Source organism: Gobio gobio (genome assembly GCF_949357685.1).
Source record: "Gobio gobio genome assembly, chromosome: 1".
Classification (NCBI taxonomy): Eukaryota; Metazoa; Chordata; class Actinopteri; order Cypriniformes; family Gobionidae; genus Gobio; species Gobio gobio.
In genome coordinates this window covers 65,296,108-65,313,058 of record NC_137097.1, presented here as the reverse complement: position 1 = coordinate 65,313,058, position 16,951 = coordinate 65,296,108, and the positions used below count along the sequence as shown (strand labels likewise).

General features: G+C 38.8%; 2 protein-coding genes across 2 annotated transcripts; one reads left to right on the top strand and one right to left on the bottom strand.

Moving 5' to 3' along the window:
• Positions 1-5,519: 5,519 nt before the first annotated feature.
• Positions 5,520-12,007, top strand: LOC307137488 (uncharacterized protein). Its single transcript, XM_079835160.1, has 4 exons — positions 5,520-5,888; positions 5,993-6,120; positions 8,072-8,150; positions 8,570-12,007. Exons 1-4 carry the CDS (start codon positions 5,621-5,623, stop codon positions 9,397-9,399), a joined length of 1,305 nt encoding a protein of 434 aa, XP_079691286.1. The 5' UTR covers positions 5,520-5,620; the 3' UTR covers positions 9,400-12,007.
• Positions 11,998-16,661, bottom strand: LOC307137535 (uncharacterized protein). Its single transcript, XM_079835243.1, has 4 exons — positions 16,217-16,661; positions 14,879-15,012; positions 14,688-14,796; positions 11,998-14,604 (listed from the first exon to the last, which is right to left on the bottom strand). The coding sequence occupies exons 1-4, from the start codon at positions 16,467-16,469 to the stop codon at positions 14,063-14,065; spliced, it is 1,038 nt and encodes a 345-aa protein (XP_079691369.1). The 5' UTR covers positions 16,470-16,661; the 3' UTR covers positions 11,998-14,062.
• Positions 16,662-16,951: the final 290 nt, after the last annotated feature.

Here is a 16,951-nt window from a genome sequence, read left to right as displayed (position 1 = left end):
GGATAAAAATACCGCTGCTCACTATGTGTCCCTCATTCTCCAGACACTTGACCTTTAGACTTGGCTTCTGGATGTAAACGATTGCTATACTGAAAACACGTGACATGCAAAAGCTGTTTGTATATTGAGATCTGATGTGAAGACAGCATTTGTTGTTAGTCATTTCGATTATGATGTGCTTTGTTGTAGACCTCAGAACAACATCTTGGACAATATATTAAATGTTACCATGCTGTGTCATGAGATCAATTTGTGTACCCCCTGTAGAGAAGATGAGCATATTTGTATGAATTCTGAATTCATATGTTATGCAGTGAATTTGCATGATCATATCTCAGTGTCTCTTTCAGAGTGCACACTCTGGTTTTTGTGGCTCCCTGATTTGAGGCAATGTAGACAGAATTTCATTCCCCAATGCAGAAGACAGACATTTTGCTATGCTGCTCACATATTCTTTGATGAGATGCAGATTAAAAGAGGACAGCCTTGAGAGCTGTGTGTGTGTCCCAAAAGACTTGTAAGAACTGCACCAACATGAGAGGCAATGGGACATTGACAACCTCTCTCTGCAGAGCATATGGGTTTGTCATCTAGGACAGGGGGTTCATCCTTCAAATTCCTTCCCGTCTGTGATCAGTGAGCACATCTATGGGTCCCAGACTAGCCCGCTACATCCACATACAGTGAAAATGTCAAGGCACTTTAATATGTTTTCAAAAATAATGAAAACAATAGGAATCTGTGCGATTGGGAGTTTTGCGAAAAACGTTTTTCACACAGATTGTGCTTGTGTTCAAGTCGGTCATGCAAATTCGCCACGTTGACAACGTCATCAAAAAGCTGCTTGTTTTGAAAGTGACCATGAGTGATAGTTCATGCTTTGCAACGCTATTGATAATGAACAAACGACTTTCTTTCTTTCGTTGAAATTCTAATGTGAACACACCTTTATGCCTGATACAGACTGTGCGATTTCGGCAATCCTATAAGATCATTGCAAATCACACTGTACGACATAGATCTGATAAACTTGGGTACGACATGTAGACTGTAGGACGATGACACCTATTGAATCGTAGGCTATGACGCAATATTTTATAGAAGAAAAAAACATCATTAGCATTCGCTAGTGGTAAACAAATAGAGCTAGATGAATTGCACAGTTGTGGTTTTTAATGTGTGCTAAGAAAAAGAGGAGGAACTGAAAGAGAAGAATATCATTGGTCATGGCTCGGGAAAAGAGGCCAACTTGGCATGCCAATTTTGGAGCTTCCGGTAAGTAGCTTTAAGTTTTGGCACCATGTCTCAGGGATCAATACGCCATTTCATGTTGTATTTCTATTGGCTAGTCTAAAACTACAATAACCATCATGTTTACACACCTCTGCACTTACTCCCGGTTTTTCTCAACATGGGGGAAAGAGAGCTGACAATCAATGAATGGGAAAACAAAGTAACTTGCGTTACTTATTTGAAAAAGTAACTCAGATATTTTGTTGTAAATTTAAAAGTAATGCGTTACATAGTTACTTGGAAAAAGTATAATACGTAACTCAAGTTACTTGTTACTAACACTGCCTACGAGTCAATAGGTGTCATCATTGTACAGTCTATACACTCATCTAAAGGATTATTAGGAACACCTGTTAAATTTCTCATTAATGCAATGATCTATTCAACCAATCACATGGCAGTTGCTTCAATGCATTTAGGGGTGTGGTCCTGGTCAAGACAATCTCTTGAACTCCAAATTGAATGTCAGAATGGGAAAGAAAGGTGATTTAAGCAATTTTGAGCGTGGCATGGTTGTTGGTGCCAGACGGGCCGGTCTGAGTATTTCACAATCTGCTCAGTTACTGGGATTTTCACGCACAACCATTTCTAGGGTTTACAAAGAATGGTGTGAAAAGGGAAAAACATCCAGTATGCGGCAGTCCTGTGGGCGAAAATGCCTTGTTGATGCTAGAGGTCAGAGGAGAATGGGCCGACTGATTCAAGCTGATAGAAGAGCAACTTTGACTGAAATAACCACTCGTTACAACCGAGGTATGCAGCAAAGCATTTGTGAAGCCACAACACGCACAACCTTGAGGCGGATGGGCTACAACAGCAGAAGACCCCACCGGGTACCACTCATCTCCACTACAAATAGGAAAAAGAGGCTACAATTTGCACGAGCTCACCAAAATTGGACAGTTGAAGACTGGAAGAATGTTGCCTGGTCTGATAAGTCTCGATTTCTGTTGAGACATTCAGATGGTAGAGTCAGAATTTGGCGTAAACAGAATGAGAACATGGATCCATCATGCCTTGTTACCACTGTGCAGGCTGGTGGTGGTGGTGTAATGGTGTGGGGGATGTTTTCTTGGCACACTTTAGGCCCCTTAGTGCCAATTGGGCATCGTTTAAATGCTACGGCCTACCTGAGCATTGTTTCTAACCATGTCCATCCCTTTATGACCACCATGTACCCATCCTCTGATGGCTACTTCCAGCAGGATAATGCACCATGTCACAAAGCTCGAATCATTTCAAATTGGTTTCTTGAACATGACAATGAGTTCACTGAACTAAAATGGCCCCCACAGTCACCAGATCTCAACCCAATAGAGCATCTTTGGGATGTGGTGGAACGGGAGCTTCGTGCCCTGGATGTGCATCCCACAAATCTCCATCAACTGCAAGATGCTGCTATCCTATCAATATGGGCCAACATTTCTAAAGAATGCTTTCGCAACCTTGTTGAATCAATGCCACGTAGAATTAAGGCAGTTCTGAAGGCGAAAGGGGGTCAAACACAGTATTAGTATGGTGTTCCTAATAATCCTTTAGGTGAGTGTATGTCGTACCCAAGTTTATTAGATCCATGTGTGATTTGTAATGGGATTGTATTGGGTTGATCAAATTTTAGACAGCTGACTTGTTGCCTCATTGCCCTATTAGACAATTGCTGATTTTGGAAAGGCATATATAGCATACTACTCTATTTCTGCCATAGAAATATATGGTAAAAGTAGTAAGAGTAGTATACTAGTATGCGGTTCCGAATTCAGCAAATGACTTTGCAGGCAGCGTTTGCTCATAAAGGTATCTTACAAAACTTCTGAGGCAGCGCAATGGTTTAATGATCGACAGCAAAATAGAGCTTTGGTGAAATTATGCTCTCGCTAGAAATTACATCAAAATTGAACACACAAACTGACCAGCAACCGCAACTTTCAGACGCCATCTTTCACAGAATGGAACGCACAGGGTTGTGGGATATTGCCTTCAAAAATCCATCAGATAAAGGGATCTTAGGGGACAGAAAGGGAAGTCAACAGTGGATTGGGCCATGCCTTGATGCCTTCCTTGTAAAGCATCCTCCAAAGCCAGCATTTTTAAGCTTACAGGCGCAGCCAACTAAGACAAGATCTTCAGGATTACTCGATTATTAGGCAGTTGTGTTTGATTAAGGTTAGAACTAAACTCAGCATGAATAGCCCTGATGGAGAACAGAATAGATAAGGGTCTTAATATCGGCACACAATCGGTACAAAGATAGAAGTTTTCAAACCTTTCTCAGAGCATCACGCACTGCACATTCTGACTGGACTCCCGAAGCTCAGGTCATGGAGTAGCCTAGGTCAACTCTATAATGAGTTTATTCAGCTGTGACACTTCATCCAAAGTGTGCAGTGCTGGGTTTGAAAAGCCTTACAGTACTGCACCATACTGACACCCAGTGGTCATAATGCGGTTTTCTTAAAATATTGTATCTTTGTGATGATAAACTATTAATGTGTCTCCAGCCATGTATGTAGTTTATATTAACGTTTGTAGTTCTCGAGCGAAATGCAACAAACTCCTCTGTCTTGCGGGTAAAACCAGGGGGAAAAATCCAGTGGAAATTGGGCCTACACACACATATATTTATACACTACCAGTCAAAAGTTTGGAAAGTTTGGAAACTTTTGTACTATTTTGATTGTTTTTTAAAGAAGTGTCTTCTGCTCACCAAAGCTGCATTTATGTTATTAAAAATACAAAAAATCAGTAATATTGTGAAATATTATTAAAATGTAAAATAACTGTTCTATTTTAATATATGTTAAAATGTAATTTATTAATGTAATGTCAAAGCTGTATTTCATCATCATTACTCCAGTCTTCAGTCACATGATCCTTCAGAAATCATTCTAATATGATGATTTGCTACTCAAGAAACATTTATGATTATTATCAATGTTGAAACAGATGTGTGAATAATTTTTTTAATGATTCTTTGATGAATAGAAAGTTCTAAAGAACAGTATTTATCTGAAATAGAAAGCTTTTGCAACATTGTACTATCGTTAAAAAGTTTTGGGTCGGGAAGAATTATTATTTAATTTTTTTGTGGAAAGAACTTAAATAAATTATTACAATTATTCAGCATTAAATTGATCAAAAGTGACGGTATAAACATTTATGTTGCAAAAGCTTTATATTTCAGATAAATGCTGCTCTTTTGAACTTTTTATTCATTAAATAATCCTGGAAAAACATTTACACAACTGTTTTCAACATTGATAATAATCATAAATGTTTCTTGAGCAGCAAATCAGCATATTCGAATGATTTCCTTTTTTTTAATGTATGTTTTCTTTTGGATTAATGTAGAATATTTATTTTAATATGTTAAGTGGAACCGAAATTAACATAGAGAAAAGAGATGCTATATTTTATTAGGAAAAGAATGATATAGAAAAGAGTCATGTTTTTATATTAAATCTTATAATATTACTTTTGGAAGTTCTACATACACAAATGCAAGTGGTCTGAACCCAATATCACCCATTTTAAGGCTGACATGAAGATTTATTTTGAAACTCTCAAAGGACTCTCAAACCACAAAGCAATAAGAACTATGGACATTTACAAAGAATTAAACTCCTCTTATTTAATTTGAATACACATGTACACACTTTTTGTTACTATTTTGTGTTATGTTTTCTATTATTTTTCATGATGTTATGGAATTTTCAAAGAATTACAGGTGAAACTTTTGTATCTTCTGAAATGTTACATTTATATCTTTGGGGAAAACAATATTAGAATGATTTCTGAAGGATCATGTGACACTAAAGACTGGAGTAGTGATGCTGAAAATTCGGCTGTGATCACAGAAATAAGTAGCATTTTAAAATATATTCAAATAGAAAAAAGTTATTTTAAAAATATTTCACAATAACACTGTTTTTACTGTATTTTTTGATCAAATAAATGCAGGCTTGGTGAACATAAGAGACCTCTTTCAAAAACAATCAAAATAGTACAGTTTCCAAACTTTTGACTGGTAGTGTATATATATTTTACACATTTGGCGGAAACTTTTTAGGGCGAATTTGAATGCAAGGAAAGTCTGTTCGGTGATTCCCCCTCTTTCTAACAGGGAACTCCCGCCACACAAACCGGAAGCTAACGATATTCTGAGGCAAGATAAAAGCCGAGGTCTCCATGCGTACACTTTATATCCGGTTTTTGCACAGTACCAAGTTGCACATTTTGGATTTTTTTTTTTTTCGGTGGCTGACCTTACGTTTTTTTTAGCCAGTTTTTTTTTCTCGCATGCTAACAAAAAAGTCGCGAGCTTAAAAAAATGTCAAAATCTTTGTCGTTTCGGTTGCAACTAAGCTCCATAATGGAGATAACGACTAAAACGGCGATAGAAGAAATATGCAAAATTGTAGACAGCGATTTTGCGTTTTTACGACAAGAACTGTCTCAGGTCGTGAGTGAAAACACCGTTCTTAAAGACAAAATGCTCTGTCTCGGGAGCGAAAGGCAAGGCAAAAGTACGCGCATCACAAAAGAAGCGCGCGCTGGCTCCAAAACACATCGCTCCATTTGTGTTCAAACTGAAGATGGTAAATAACCTCTGGTTAATAGTTTTGTTTGAAAATGTTCAACAACCGGACAGTTGTTTTCATGTGCACTGCAGTGATTATAATGCATATTTGACCACTGTTAGGACCGCAGCCCTCCATCAAAGGGATATTTGGGAAGGAATGGTGTTCCAGTTTGTGGGATCGGAGGAACGAGTCCAGAGAAGATGAGCTGGCGATCGATGTCGACCTGTACCCCGTGTCGCCCTATAAGGTTCGTTTAAAGTTGTTAACCCCAAATTGAAACTTGTTTCAGAAGCTAACTGGTGTAAAATAATGACCAGATTTGCCAAAAGTGCAAGCGTAAAAAACGCACATGCTCAGAGTTTGTAAAGGTGTTGTAAATGCAAGGGGGAAAAAGGATAGATAGGGTCTCTGTCACTTTTGAAAGGTGCATTAAACACGACACTGGTATTACAATGCAAAAAAAAATACTGTGATACATTTTATGGTTCCATGAACTACACTAGAAAAATGAGCTAAATCCTTTTGCACCTTTCTCCTCAATTAGAGTCGTAGTTTTTCATGTGGGAGATGATGCATACCACATAGAGCAGTGAAATATAGAAATTACACATTTGTAAACATTGTACTGTACTATTTTTATTTGTTTATGAACCCATGAACTGAGGTCCTTTTCAAGATTGTGCTAAACATGACACTTGAGTCTGTAATGATGGCATGATTAATAATATAATAACTGTACTGTGCACACCCTTTAATATTATAGAGAAACACAGCCTCGGGCAATATATATATATATTTTTTTTTTTTTGGGTGAACCATCCCTCGCTCTTTGTAGCAAATGACCCGAAGCCCTAAAATTGTCCAGAAAGCTTATTTCGATTTCTATTGTTTAGTTTTTTTTTAATTTGCCTTTAAATTACTAGATTTTATCAAAGTACATTCTTCAAATTCTTTCAACTTCAAAATGACTCACAATTATTTGAATTTCATGCTTAACTCTTTAAATTCAGCTCCAAAATAGCTTACATTGAGTGTTTCTGCAAATCTCTTCTGAAAAAAATAAAATATAACATTATATTTCATGACTCTTGCCACTATATTGCCTTATAGCTCTATATTGAGCAAATGAGCTGTTCCACTCGGTCCTAAACTCAGTTTTTCTTCAGTAACATTTTTGGTAAAGTTTTAGCAGTTTTATGTTTTAATATTTTTTTTTCTGTGTACTGAAGCATCCCTCGCATTCCATTCATTCCTAAGGGGGATCAAAATGAGCCTTGAGGAAAGGATTTGTTACTTTTTAAAATTTCAAGCACAAAACTCGAAAACTTTGAATCAAGTCACATTTTGTTGTGTAGTCGTGGTTCAAGTGCGACTAAAGTCCTAGGGTCTTGGGCCGGCCACTGGGCCGGTCACTCCGGCCATGTCCACACTAATGTTTTTGTTTGGAAACATATATTTTTCTCTCCGTTTTGGCCTTCCGTCCACACTGAGACGGCGTTTTAAGTCAATGAAAATGTAGCTTTTTGAAAACGCTCTCCAAAGCGGATACATTTGAAAATGCCGTCTTCGCGTTGTAGTGTGGACAGTGAAAACGGAGGTATTTGAAAACAATGACGTACCAATAGGTATTCATGTTTATACCGCTATATTGTGCCTGTTATGTGCTATGTATAAAATGTTACTTCGCGCACTCTTCATATCACAGTCCTGCAAAGATGACACACAATTCTGTGGCAAAACATGACAGCAGTTGTGTTTTAGACCAAACGTATAATGGTGAGTGCGACCTGGATGCATCAGTGAAAGGAGAGATATGTTGCTTAATAAAATTATCCTGCCAGAAGAATTGCGATAACTTGATAATGTCTGTCATCTCTGTGAGCTTTTATGAGGTTTAACGCATGCACCGTAAGGTGAATTTAGCGTTTTTTGACATTTCAGTGTCGACAAGAAACTTTTGGAAAATGCTTGATAACGCTAGTGTGGACAGTGTTTTAAAATGAAACCGCCATTTTTAAATGTATCCGGATTAATGTAGACGTAGCCTCCGATGAACACTCAGTTTTTTTTAATTAAAACATTTGATCGAAATGACCTGAGGGAAGGATGAGGGTTAAAATGTAAACCTTTTTTACAATCCTGCATGAATAAAATGGAAAAACAAAATGTTGGTTTACGTGATCTGCTTATTTTGACAGCACGAAGAAAAAGACCCCTCCAATCTGGTCTTCATCAAAGAGGAGAGTTTTGAAGTGGACTCATATCCCAGTTGTACAGGTAATGTTCTAGATTTTTAGCAGCTCTTTAATTAAAGGGCAGTTTACATTACCCTAAAAACTGAAAACTCTGAATGTGTTTTGGCTGTTCATTTACACGACAACAGCGTTTTGGGGGGCTGAAAATGAAAACGTGTTTCAAAGTGCAAGTTTTTGAAAACCATACCATTATTGCCTTCGTGTAAACTACAAAAACGTGAATTTGTAAAGAAGGCGATGTCATTCACATGCATGTTACGTGTTCAATCAGGTGTTTCTTTACAAAGTGACATTGCCAACTACTGGCCTGGCATGAATAATGCAGCGCTTTTAGACATTTTCGCGGCTCTGTGTAAACATGTCACCCTCAGTCAGGTGTCATTATTTTGGTTTATGTTTAACACAATGATTTGATTTGAACCATTTTTAATACTCCAACAGGGAAAACGCCCCAGATTTCAAGACGACAGCTGCCATCTTCTGCATACGTGTCCTCGGCAGACTTCAGACATTTCAATGACCAATTTTCAGAGATGTCAGACATGCAAAACACATCCTCTGATTCGACAGACCAACACTCTTCAAAAACCGCTATCGGTGACACTGTCGACCAATTAATAGCACCAATAGACGATCCATTAGATTTTGATGGACACTGTTTCCTCAACCAATTTTCAGTAGAGCACAATGGCCAGTTTCCCTCCGAGGCCCAGGAGGACGGAGAAGCCCCTACAGAACATTGCGACGTGAGATTTAAGGTACAGAAAGCGCCAAACAACCTCAGCTGTTATGATGGCGGGAGGGTGTTTGTTCGCCAAAATGCCGCCAGAAACCGTCTCCGAAAGCATCGCTTTTCAAAGCTGAAACCCAGTGAAAGGTTTCGTTGTGAGGTCTGCGGGAGGTGTTTTCATTCAAACACCAATCTCTCGGTTCACTATTTAGTCCACACAGGGGAAAGGCCCTATAAATGCACTTTTTGTGGAAAAGGGTTCTCCCAGAAGGGGAATCTACAAACCCATGAACGCATCCACAAAGGAGAACGACCATTTACCTGCGTCACCTGCGGAAGGAGTTTCACCCAGAAAATCTGCCTAAGTAATCACGAACGCATCCACAGAGGAGAGAGACCTTTTACTTGTAAAACCTGCGGAAAGGGTTTCACCCAGAAAGTCACCCTACAACAACACCTCTCTGTCCATGACAGCACAGCTAAACCAGTAAGGAGGAAACCAAGGAAAAGTTACCGTGGTATAAATTACAGCTTTATGTAGCACTCTTCTTTTCCTCAATCTGAGATTGCAGTAGCCTGGTAAAATGAAATCTTGGGAGGAATATTAACTCTGGAAATGTGAGGTTCAGGACTTTAAAGGAATACTCCACCATTTTTGAAAATGGGCTCATTTTCCAACTCCGCTAGAGTTAAACAGTTGAGTTTTACCGTTTTTGAATCCATTCAGCCGATCTCCGGGTCTGGCGGTAGCACTTTTAGCATAGCTTAGCATAGATCATTGAATCTGATTAGACCGTTAGCATCTCGCTTAAATAAAAATGACCAATGATCTATGCTAAGCTATAGAGACAGAGCGACACGTGTTATAATCTGAAGACCACGCCCACCGGGGGGGGAAACAATCGAACGCCCTCCATTGACTTTGCATTGCGTGAAGCGGCATCCTTGTCATTTCGGACTTATAACAAAAAACAGAACAATGTCTAAAAGCGGATATGTGACCAAGTGTACAGCAAACAAGCGAAGCAAAACCCAGAAGTTTTTATAAGCTATTGACCCAAAAAACAAGCGTTTAAGGACAAAAAAGTGGATACAGGCCATTGAGACATGTTATATTACACTGAGAAGTACACCCACTAGAGGGGAACGTAATCAGCGACAGGAAATATCATATATAAAACTGACATTTGGATATTTGATTTGACCTTTTTCCACTTTTGTCTCCTTAAACTCTCGTTTTTTTGGGTCGACAGCTTATAAAAACTTATTTCTGTGTTTTTTAGCTCGTTTGCTGTACACTGTCACATATCAGCTTTTAGACATTGTTCTGTTTTTTTTTTTATAAGTCCGAAATGACAAGGATGCAGCCTCACGCAATGCAAAGTCAATGGAGAGCGTTGGACCCCCCCCCCAGTGTGGGCGTGGCCTAAATGCGCTCTGTCTCTATTGGCTGAATGGATTTGAAAACGGTAACTCAACTCTTGGAGAGTTGGCAAATGAGCCTTTTTTCAAAAATAGTGGAGTGTTTCTATAACACGACTGTCTCTTTGTGTAATACTGTAGGTTTTAGCAGAAATGTATAGTCAGGTATGGCTGTGTGTTGCGTTTTGGTAATGTAGTTATTATCCTGCCAACTAATTTGTTTCTTCTGTTAAATCAAAGGCACAGCATTTGATATCCGGGCCATAATGCCGGACAAAAGTTTGGAATATTTAAAGACTTTTTGGCAACACTTTAGTATGCGGAACAAATATTCTCTATTAACTTGCCTCAAACTCCCAATGTACTGATTATTAATAGGTTTTGTAGTGTTTAAGAGGTATTGGGTAGGATGTAGAATATGGTCAGGCAATAAAGGGATAGTTCACCCAAAAATGAAAATTAGCCCATGATTTACTCACCCTCAAGTCATCCGAGGTGTATATGACATTCTTCTTTCAGACGTATAAAATCTGAGTGTTTGTGTAAGAAAAATATCCATATTTAAAAATATTTCATTTTTTTTCTATGGCTTTGCATCAGCCGTCCCCGCGCCATCACTTCCGGCGACTAAAAATGCATGCAAAATACCAGCGTGATCATAGATATATACATAGATTCCTCATTAGTGCCTGCGCTTATCGGTCGAATGAGGCATCTACATATATATATCTTTGATCACGCCAGTATTTTGACCTTATTCGCCGGAAGTTATGGCGCTGGGAAAACTAGATGACATTCGTCTGATAAGAGGTAAAAAAATTACATAAATACTGTTCGGGTTCTCGCAGAAACCCGATTGTTTCGTGTCTTAAGACAATGTGTCGCCACGAGCCGCATGGTTTAATAAGGATTCATTTGTCTATGTTTTTGCTCTCATACTCTAAAATATCCCCATTGACATCATTACGACTATCACACTGCAACGGTTTGAGTTAAAAAAATCTTCATTTGTGTTCTACTGAAGAAACAAAGACACCTACATCTTGGATGCCCTGGGGGTAAATAGATAAACATAGACATTTTGTTTTTGGGTGAACTATCCCTTTAATAAATATGCATGCTAGTTAATAGCGTACATTTAAAATAAAGTGTTGCCGACTTTATCTCTTATGCTTGCCAAGCCTGCATTTATTTGATAAAAATGAAGGATTGCTAAAAATTCAGCTTTGATATCACAGAAATAAGGTACATTTTAAAATATATTAATTTAATGATATTTAACAATAGTACTGCTTTTACTGTATTATTGATCAAATAAATGCAGCTTTGGTGAGCATAAGAGACCTCTTTCACAAACATCTGTATTATATTATTGCAATTATTCCAATCTTTTGACCAGTAGTTTATATCCCAGATCAAACATGACCAGAAGTAAATGCATCCCTGTTTAGGATTTTTTTTTGTGTGAATACGGTCCCAGTTCTTTCAAATATAATCATAATGTATGTTAGTTTAGGGCCATTAGTTTATAGCTACCAGTAACCCTACTTGATCTTTACTGATTGGAATCTGTAATCTAAGTAGTATGTAAAATGCTTAAACAAGTTTGAGTTGATTGTTGAAGTTCAGATGTCTGTTAGATTGCACGTGTAGGCAAACAACCATTACTATGTGTATTTTCAACCATGCTGGAGTATGAATAAAAAGTCTTTTGCATGATTTCACTCATTTTACATCAAGTTTATTTAAGTTTATCCCTCTTTTGAAATGAATACACACATCTAGACGCTTCTAAATGAAGTTATGGTCAATGTATAGATAACTCATGGGGCCTATACCATGAAGCCGGGATAGGTGGATAACCAGGTATGTTTCAGTTTAGTCGAGATTCGTTTTAGTTTCAACCTTGGGTTTCAGTGGCTCGGATTTTAGCGGGGTTCTGGCTAACCCGCTCCAGGTGCAGGTCATGTTCTGGGTAAGAGGACTCAAACCGAAATTGGACCAATCGGCTTTGAGTATAGTGACACATGTCTGACACTCCCACAGTTACTCTTGCTCCAAATTAAAGGTCATTACATAGTTTTTAAATATGAAATTGTCATGCTTTTAGAGGAGATTATTTATTATAATTAGTTGTATTATTTATATAGTAAAATTATACCCACATGAGCAATTTTAGTTTTAACAATTATTATTAACCATTAGTTTAAATGAACATAATTATATACAGATAATGTGTAATATGAATAAGATTTGAAATAGGTAGATAAAGCTTTAAAGCAGCACTAGGTAGGTTTTGCTCTCGGGCTCCCCCTACAGTTGGGAAACAGTATTGTCCTCTACTACTGTCGTAAACTGTCATTCTACATCAGCGGATCATCGCATGTGCATTTGTTGACATGACAACTATGATAGCCCTGAACACTGCAGGAGTTCACATTCAGGTGTTCTGCTTGCATCGCGTGTGAAATGTCTTCATCCCAGGTACAGTGGCACATGTTTCAGCATGTCATATGAATATAATTTCATGGGTTTTATTTTTTTCAAACGCCAAATGATCGCGATGCTCACGTTTACAAGCCAGCATTATTATAGTAGCCTAGTCTATTGGTTACCGTTTTACAGAATCTATATGATACTTCAATTCAATGTTTGAGTGGTAGGTAATAACCATATATCGTCAATATTATAATATCAAGCTACCATAGATGAATCTGCAAATTTGAAAAATCGATTTGCATTATAGCTTGAGGCAAGACAAATAAACAAATATCACAGACATGTTAGGTATCCTAAAATATGATTTTGTACATCTTACGTATTTACTTGCAAGAATGTAGCCCCTCCTCCTTCAGCTCACGCCAACGAGCAAACGCTGGCCCAATGCTGATCCTCGTCCTGCCTTTAATCCGATCACTTTCTCGTTTCCTCTTTTTGCTTTCCTCCGACAAAACCTTTGCTTTCTTATTTTTCTGTGCTGCTTCGGCCATGACTATAACATTCGGCAAACAAATGATAGTTGGGCTCGCACGTCCGAATTTAAGGAAGTGGGGGTGGTGGTGGAAGTGACGTATATGCCGTAAAGCAGTCGAATTTTGTAGTTCTTTTTTTCTCGGGTTACTACCCGAAACCCGAAGTTTAAAAGTACGATTAAAAACGATACAGACCCTGTCAGGCTATGGCAGACGTGTCATTCAACCTATTGTAAGTCGATGTATCCTCACAAGAAGTTTGAAAATATATTATAAAAGTTGAAAAGTTACCTAGTGCTGCTTTAACATGTGAGCTTACATGTCAAAGTCTCTGTATACCTAATATATTATCAAATATATAAACTAACTTCACACCTTACACTTGCACTATTTTCTTCTTGCTGTGTAAATGCATTTGTCATTTATATTCTTTAATCTTCGGCAGAAGAGCGAAATTAATCTCACTGATTCTCTCGCAAGAAGTGAATCGCAGTTTCTCTGTTTCAAGGCATGTTCGATCTCACACTTTCATCTGCGTGCGCTCCATGAACTCCGGATCAAAGCCTGAGTCGATGGAGAAAGTACGTGGTTGAATTGGTTTGGTTTTGTCAACTAATTCTGTAACGCTGATCCATCATGGTATAGGCCCCTGCTGCTTCTGTATAACACGTTTCCAAACAATGTTGAAGGGCCTACATTTCTGTGAACAAACATGAACACTTCCAATTTGTTAACGTTTCATATGGAAGAGTAACGCACACTCCGCTGGAACAGCAGCGTCGATACAGATATAATTCAGTTCGCTTTAGTCTAACCAAAGCACTGGTGTGTATTGAAACCCTGTTTGTACGCATAGCTTTTCCCACACTCTGAGCAGCTATATGGCTTTTCTCCGGTGTGGCTTCGGAGGTGCACGTTTAGAGAACTCTTTTGAGCGAAGCTCTTTCCACACTCCATGCACGCGTACGGCCTCTCACCAGAATGAGTGCGCTGGTGTATTCTGAGGTACGTTTTTTGAGCGAATCTTTTACCACAAACCGTACAGACAAAAGGTTTTTCTCCGGAGTGTGTTCGCATGTGTGCTTTCAGGTAGGTTAGTTTGTTGAAGGTTCTTCGACAGAATACACACTCAAACTTTTTCTCTTCTGAAACACTTGTGTGGTTGTGTGTACTATGGAAGTTTTGCTCTGTTGTACAGTCTCCATGTGTAGAAATTGATACATCAAGAGCTTGTTCTTCGGCTTGTGGCTGTTGTGCGGTCGATTGGACTTGCTCGTCTGAAGGTACCGTGTATGTGATGAAATCCTCGGAGCGCTGGGCAACACATCTCTCATCACTGGTCATTGCAGGTCCTGTAATTCGATAAATGATACATTAACATCTAAAAATAATAAAGAGTCAATTGCAGCTGTTCTAAAGTTCGTTCTCCACTAACCTCTCAAACTGCTACTTTCATCTTCAGTTTTACTTTTCCCAGAGCAGTCGTCAAATGTCTCCTCCTTGATCATTATCATATCTGGTTCGTCATCCAGCAAATTTACTGGCTAAAAGATTAGAAAATGAAAAAGTGTGTTCAAGTGAAGTGTATTCTAATATTGCATCATGTGGATTAACGGTGAGACCAACCTCTTCTGGGATGGCCGAAGAGTCCAGGTGTGTGTCGTCCTCCTGCTCACCAACACCTGACTCCCCGTGTCTCCAGAGGTTCATGCACCATTCCTTCCCGAAGATATTGTCAACTGCGGGACGACGTCCAGACTCTGTAGGACATGCATTGTTTTTGGTAATTTGTCATATATATATATACATACATACACACACACACAAGTCAATATCAACACATATTCATCTAACCCTCACTCTCGCTGTAAGTTGAAGCGTTATGAATCAGTGAGTAGAATCATGATTCGGATCGCGTGTCAAACTGCTGAAATCACGTGACTTTGGCGATCCAAACTGCTGAATCGACTCACTGATTCATAACGCTTCGAAGCTTCATGATGCAGTGTTTTGGAATCGGTCATCACTATACAAGTCGTTATTTGGGGGGGGTTTTGCGCACAAAAACTATTCTCGTCGCTTCATAAAATTATAGTTAAATCACTGTAGTGAGATGGACTTTGTAACAACGTCTTTAGGACTTTTTAAGGGTCTTGAGAGTGTAAAGTGCCATTGTGCCAATGGAGGCCATTCTGAGTCATTGGATTTCAGCTAAAATATCTTCATTTGTGTTCCGAAGATGAGGTCTTACGGGTGTCGAACGACATGAGGGTAAGTAATGACAGAATTTTCATTTTTGGGTGAACTAACCCTTTAAGATAGCTTTGATATTTGGAGACTGGTTATTGTATGTCGCCTAATTTGCTCGTATTTACTTTCGCTTTTTCGGTCTGATTTTGTTTTAAATGATGTCACATCAGTTCGTTCTTCGATTTCGCTTGAAGTATATCGGGGCCTTTAGGGTACATTTACACAAAAACGATGAACTAAAAAATTCGCCTACAGATGACAACGTTGTCAAAATGATCCCATTCGCACGGATCAGTGAAACCGACTAAAAACGCTGTATTGTTCAAGCCAGGCCAGTAGATGATGATGTCACTTTGTAAATAAACACTTTAGAATACGTCATCCGCATGCAGATGACGTCACAATTTTCACAAATTCACGTTTTAGTCGTCCTGGAGACGATAACGGTTTATCGTTTTCACCAAAGAAAAAACTGTACAAACTGCAAACTGTTTAAAACATGTTTTCTGTTATCATCTCTGTGTAAACATACCGTTTTTAGTAGATACATCGTTGTGTAAACGTACCATGAGGTTAATCTATTGTTCAAGGGCACAACCACAATATAGGGACCACCCACTGCAGGCTTTGAACCTTCAGCCTGGAAATCAGATGTATATACCCATGTTTGATATGCAAAATCACAGAGTCATGCATCGTGCATAAGCACATCACCTCGAAGTCCCGGGTGGCTGAATGAAGCTTCTGTCCCGTTCATCTTTCCAGCGGTTTTCCGGGCAGACTGAAGTTCGCTCTCCAGAAAATGGCATTTCTTTTTCAGAGATTCGTTTTCGTTTGTACATCGTGAAATCTCTAGTCGCAACAGCAACGAATTTTCCTCGAAAAGTTTGCCTATTTCAACAACAGCTGCTTTCGCCAACATGTCCATTATGGATGTTAACTGCGTCTGAAAATCAGCAGTATTCATGATTTCCTTCGTTTACTGGACCATGTATCAGTTTTGTATAGTGTAAACACTCGTCCTTCGATCTGACAGCACCGCTATAGCGTCTATGTAGAGCTGATTTTATTTATCAGCAAGCAATGGCACTGTATGATTCAATATATTTCTGAGGATAGAATTATAGCATATCTAGCATCTTGCAGAGCAGGATCATGTGATGAATTACCGTAAACCATTGTGTAGAGTGCGCGCACGAACTATTCCCTTTTGATTGGCCGCCTCCTGAACGGGTTTGCCAATAGTACCTTGGCAACTGTTGTTATTGAACCCCTGTCCTGTGGGATTGTTCTGGGTGGAATTTTACAAAATGTGGTAAAATGTCTGGCGCACTCTGAAGAAAAACGTGAGCGCCATCCCACCGTGAATCTCGAGTGGTAGCCATGGGCGTTGCTAGGCGGATCCCTGGTCCACGTCAAACGAGCCCACCAGACTCTTATATTCTGGTT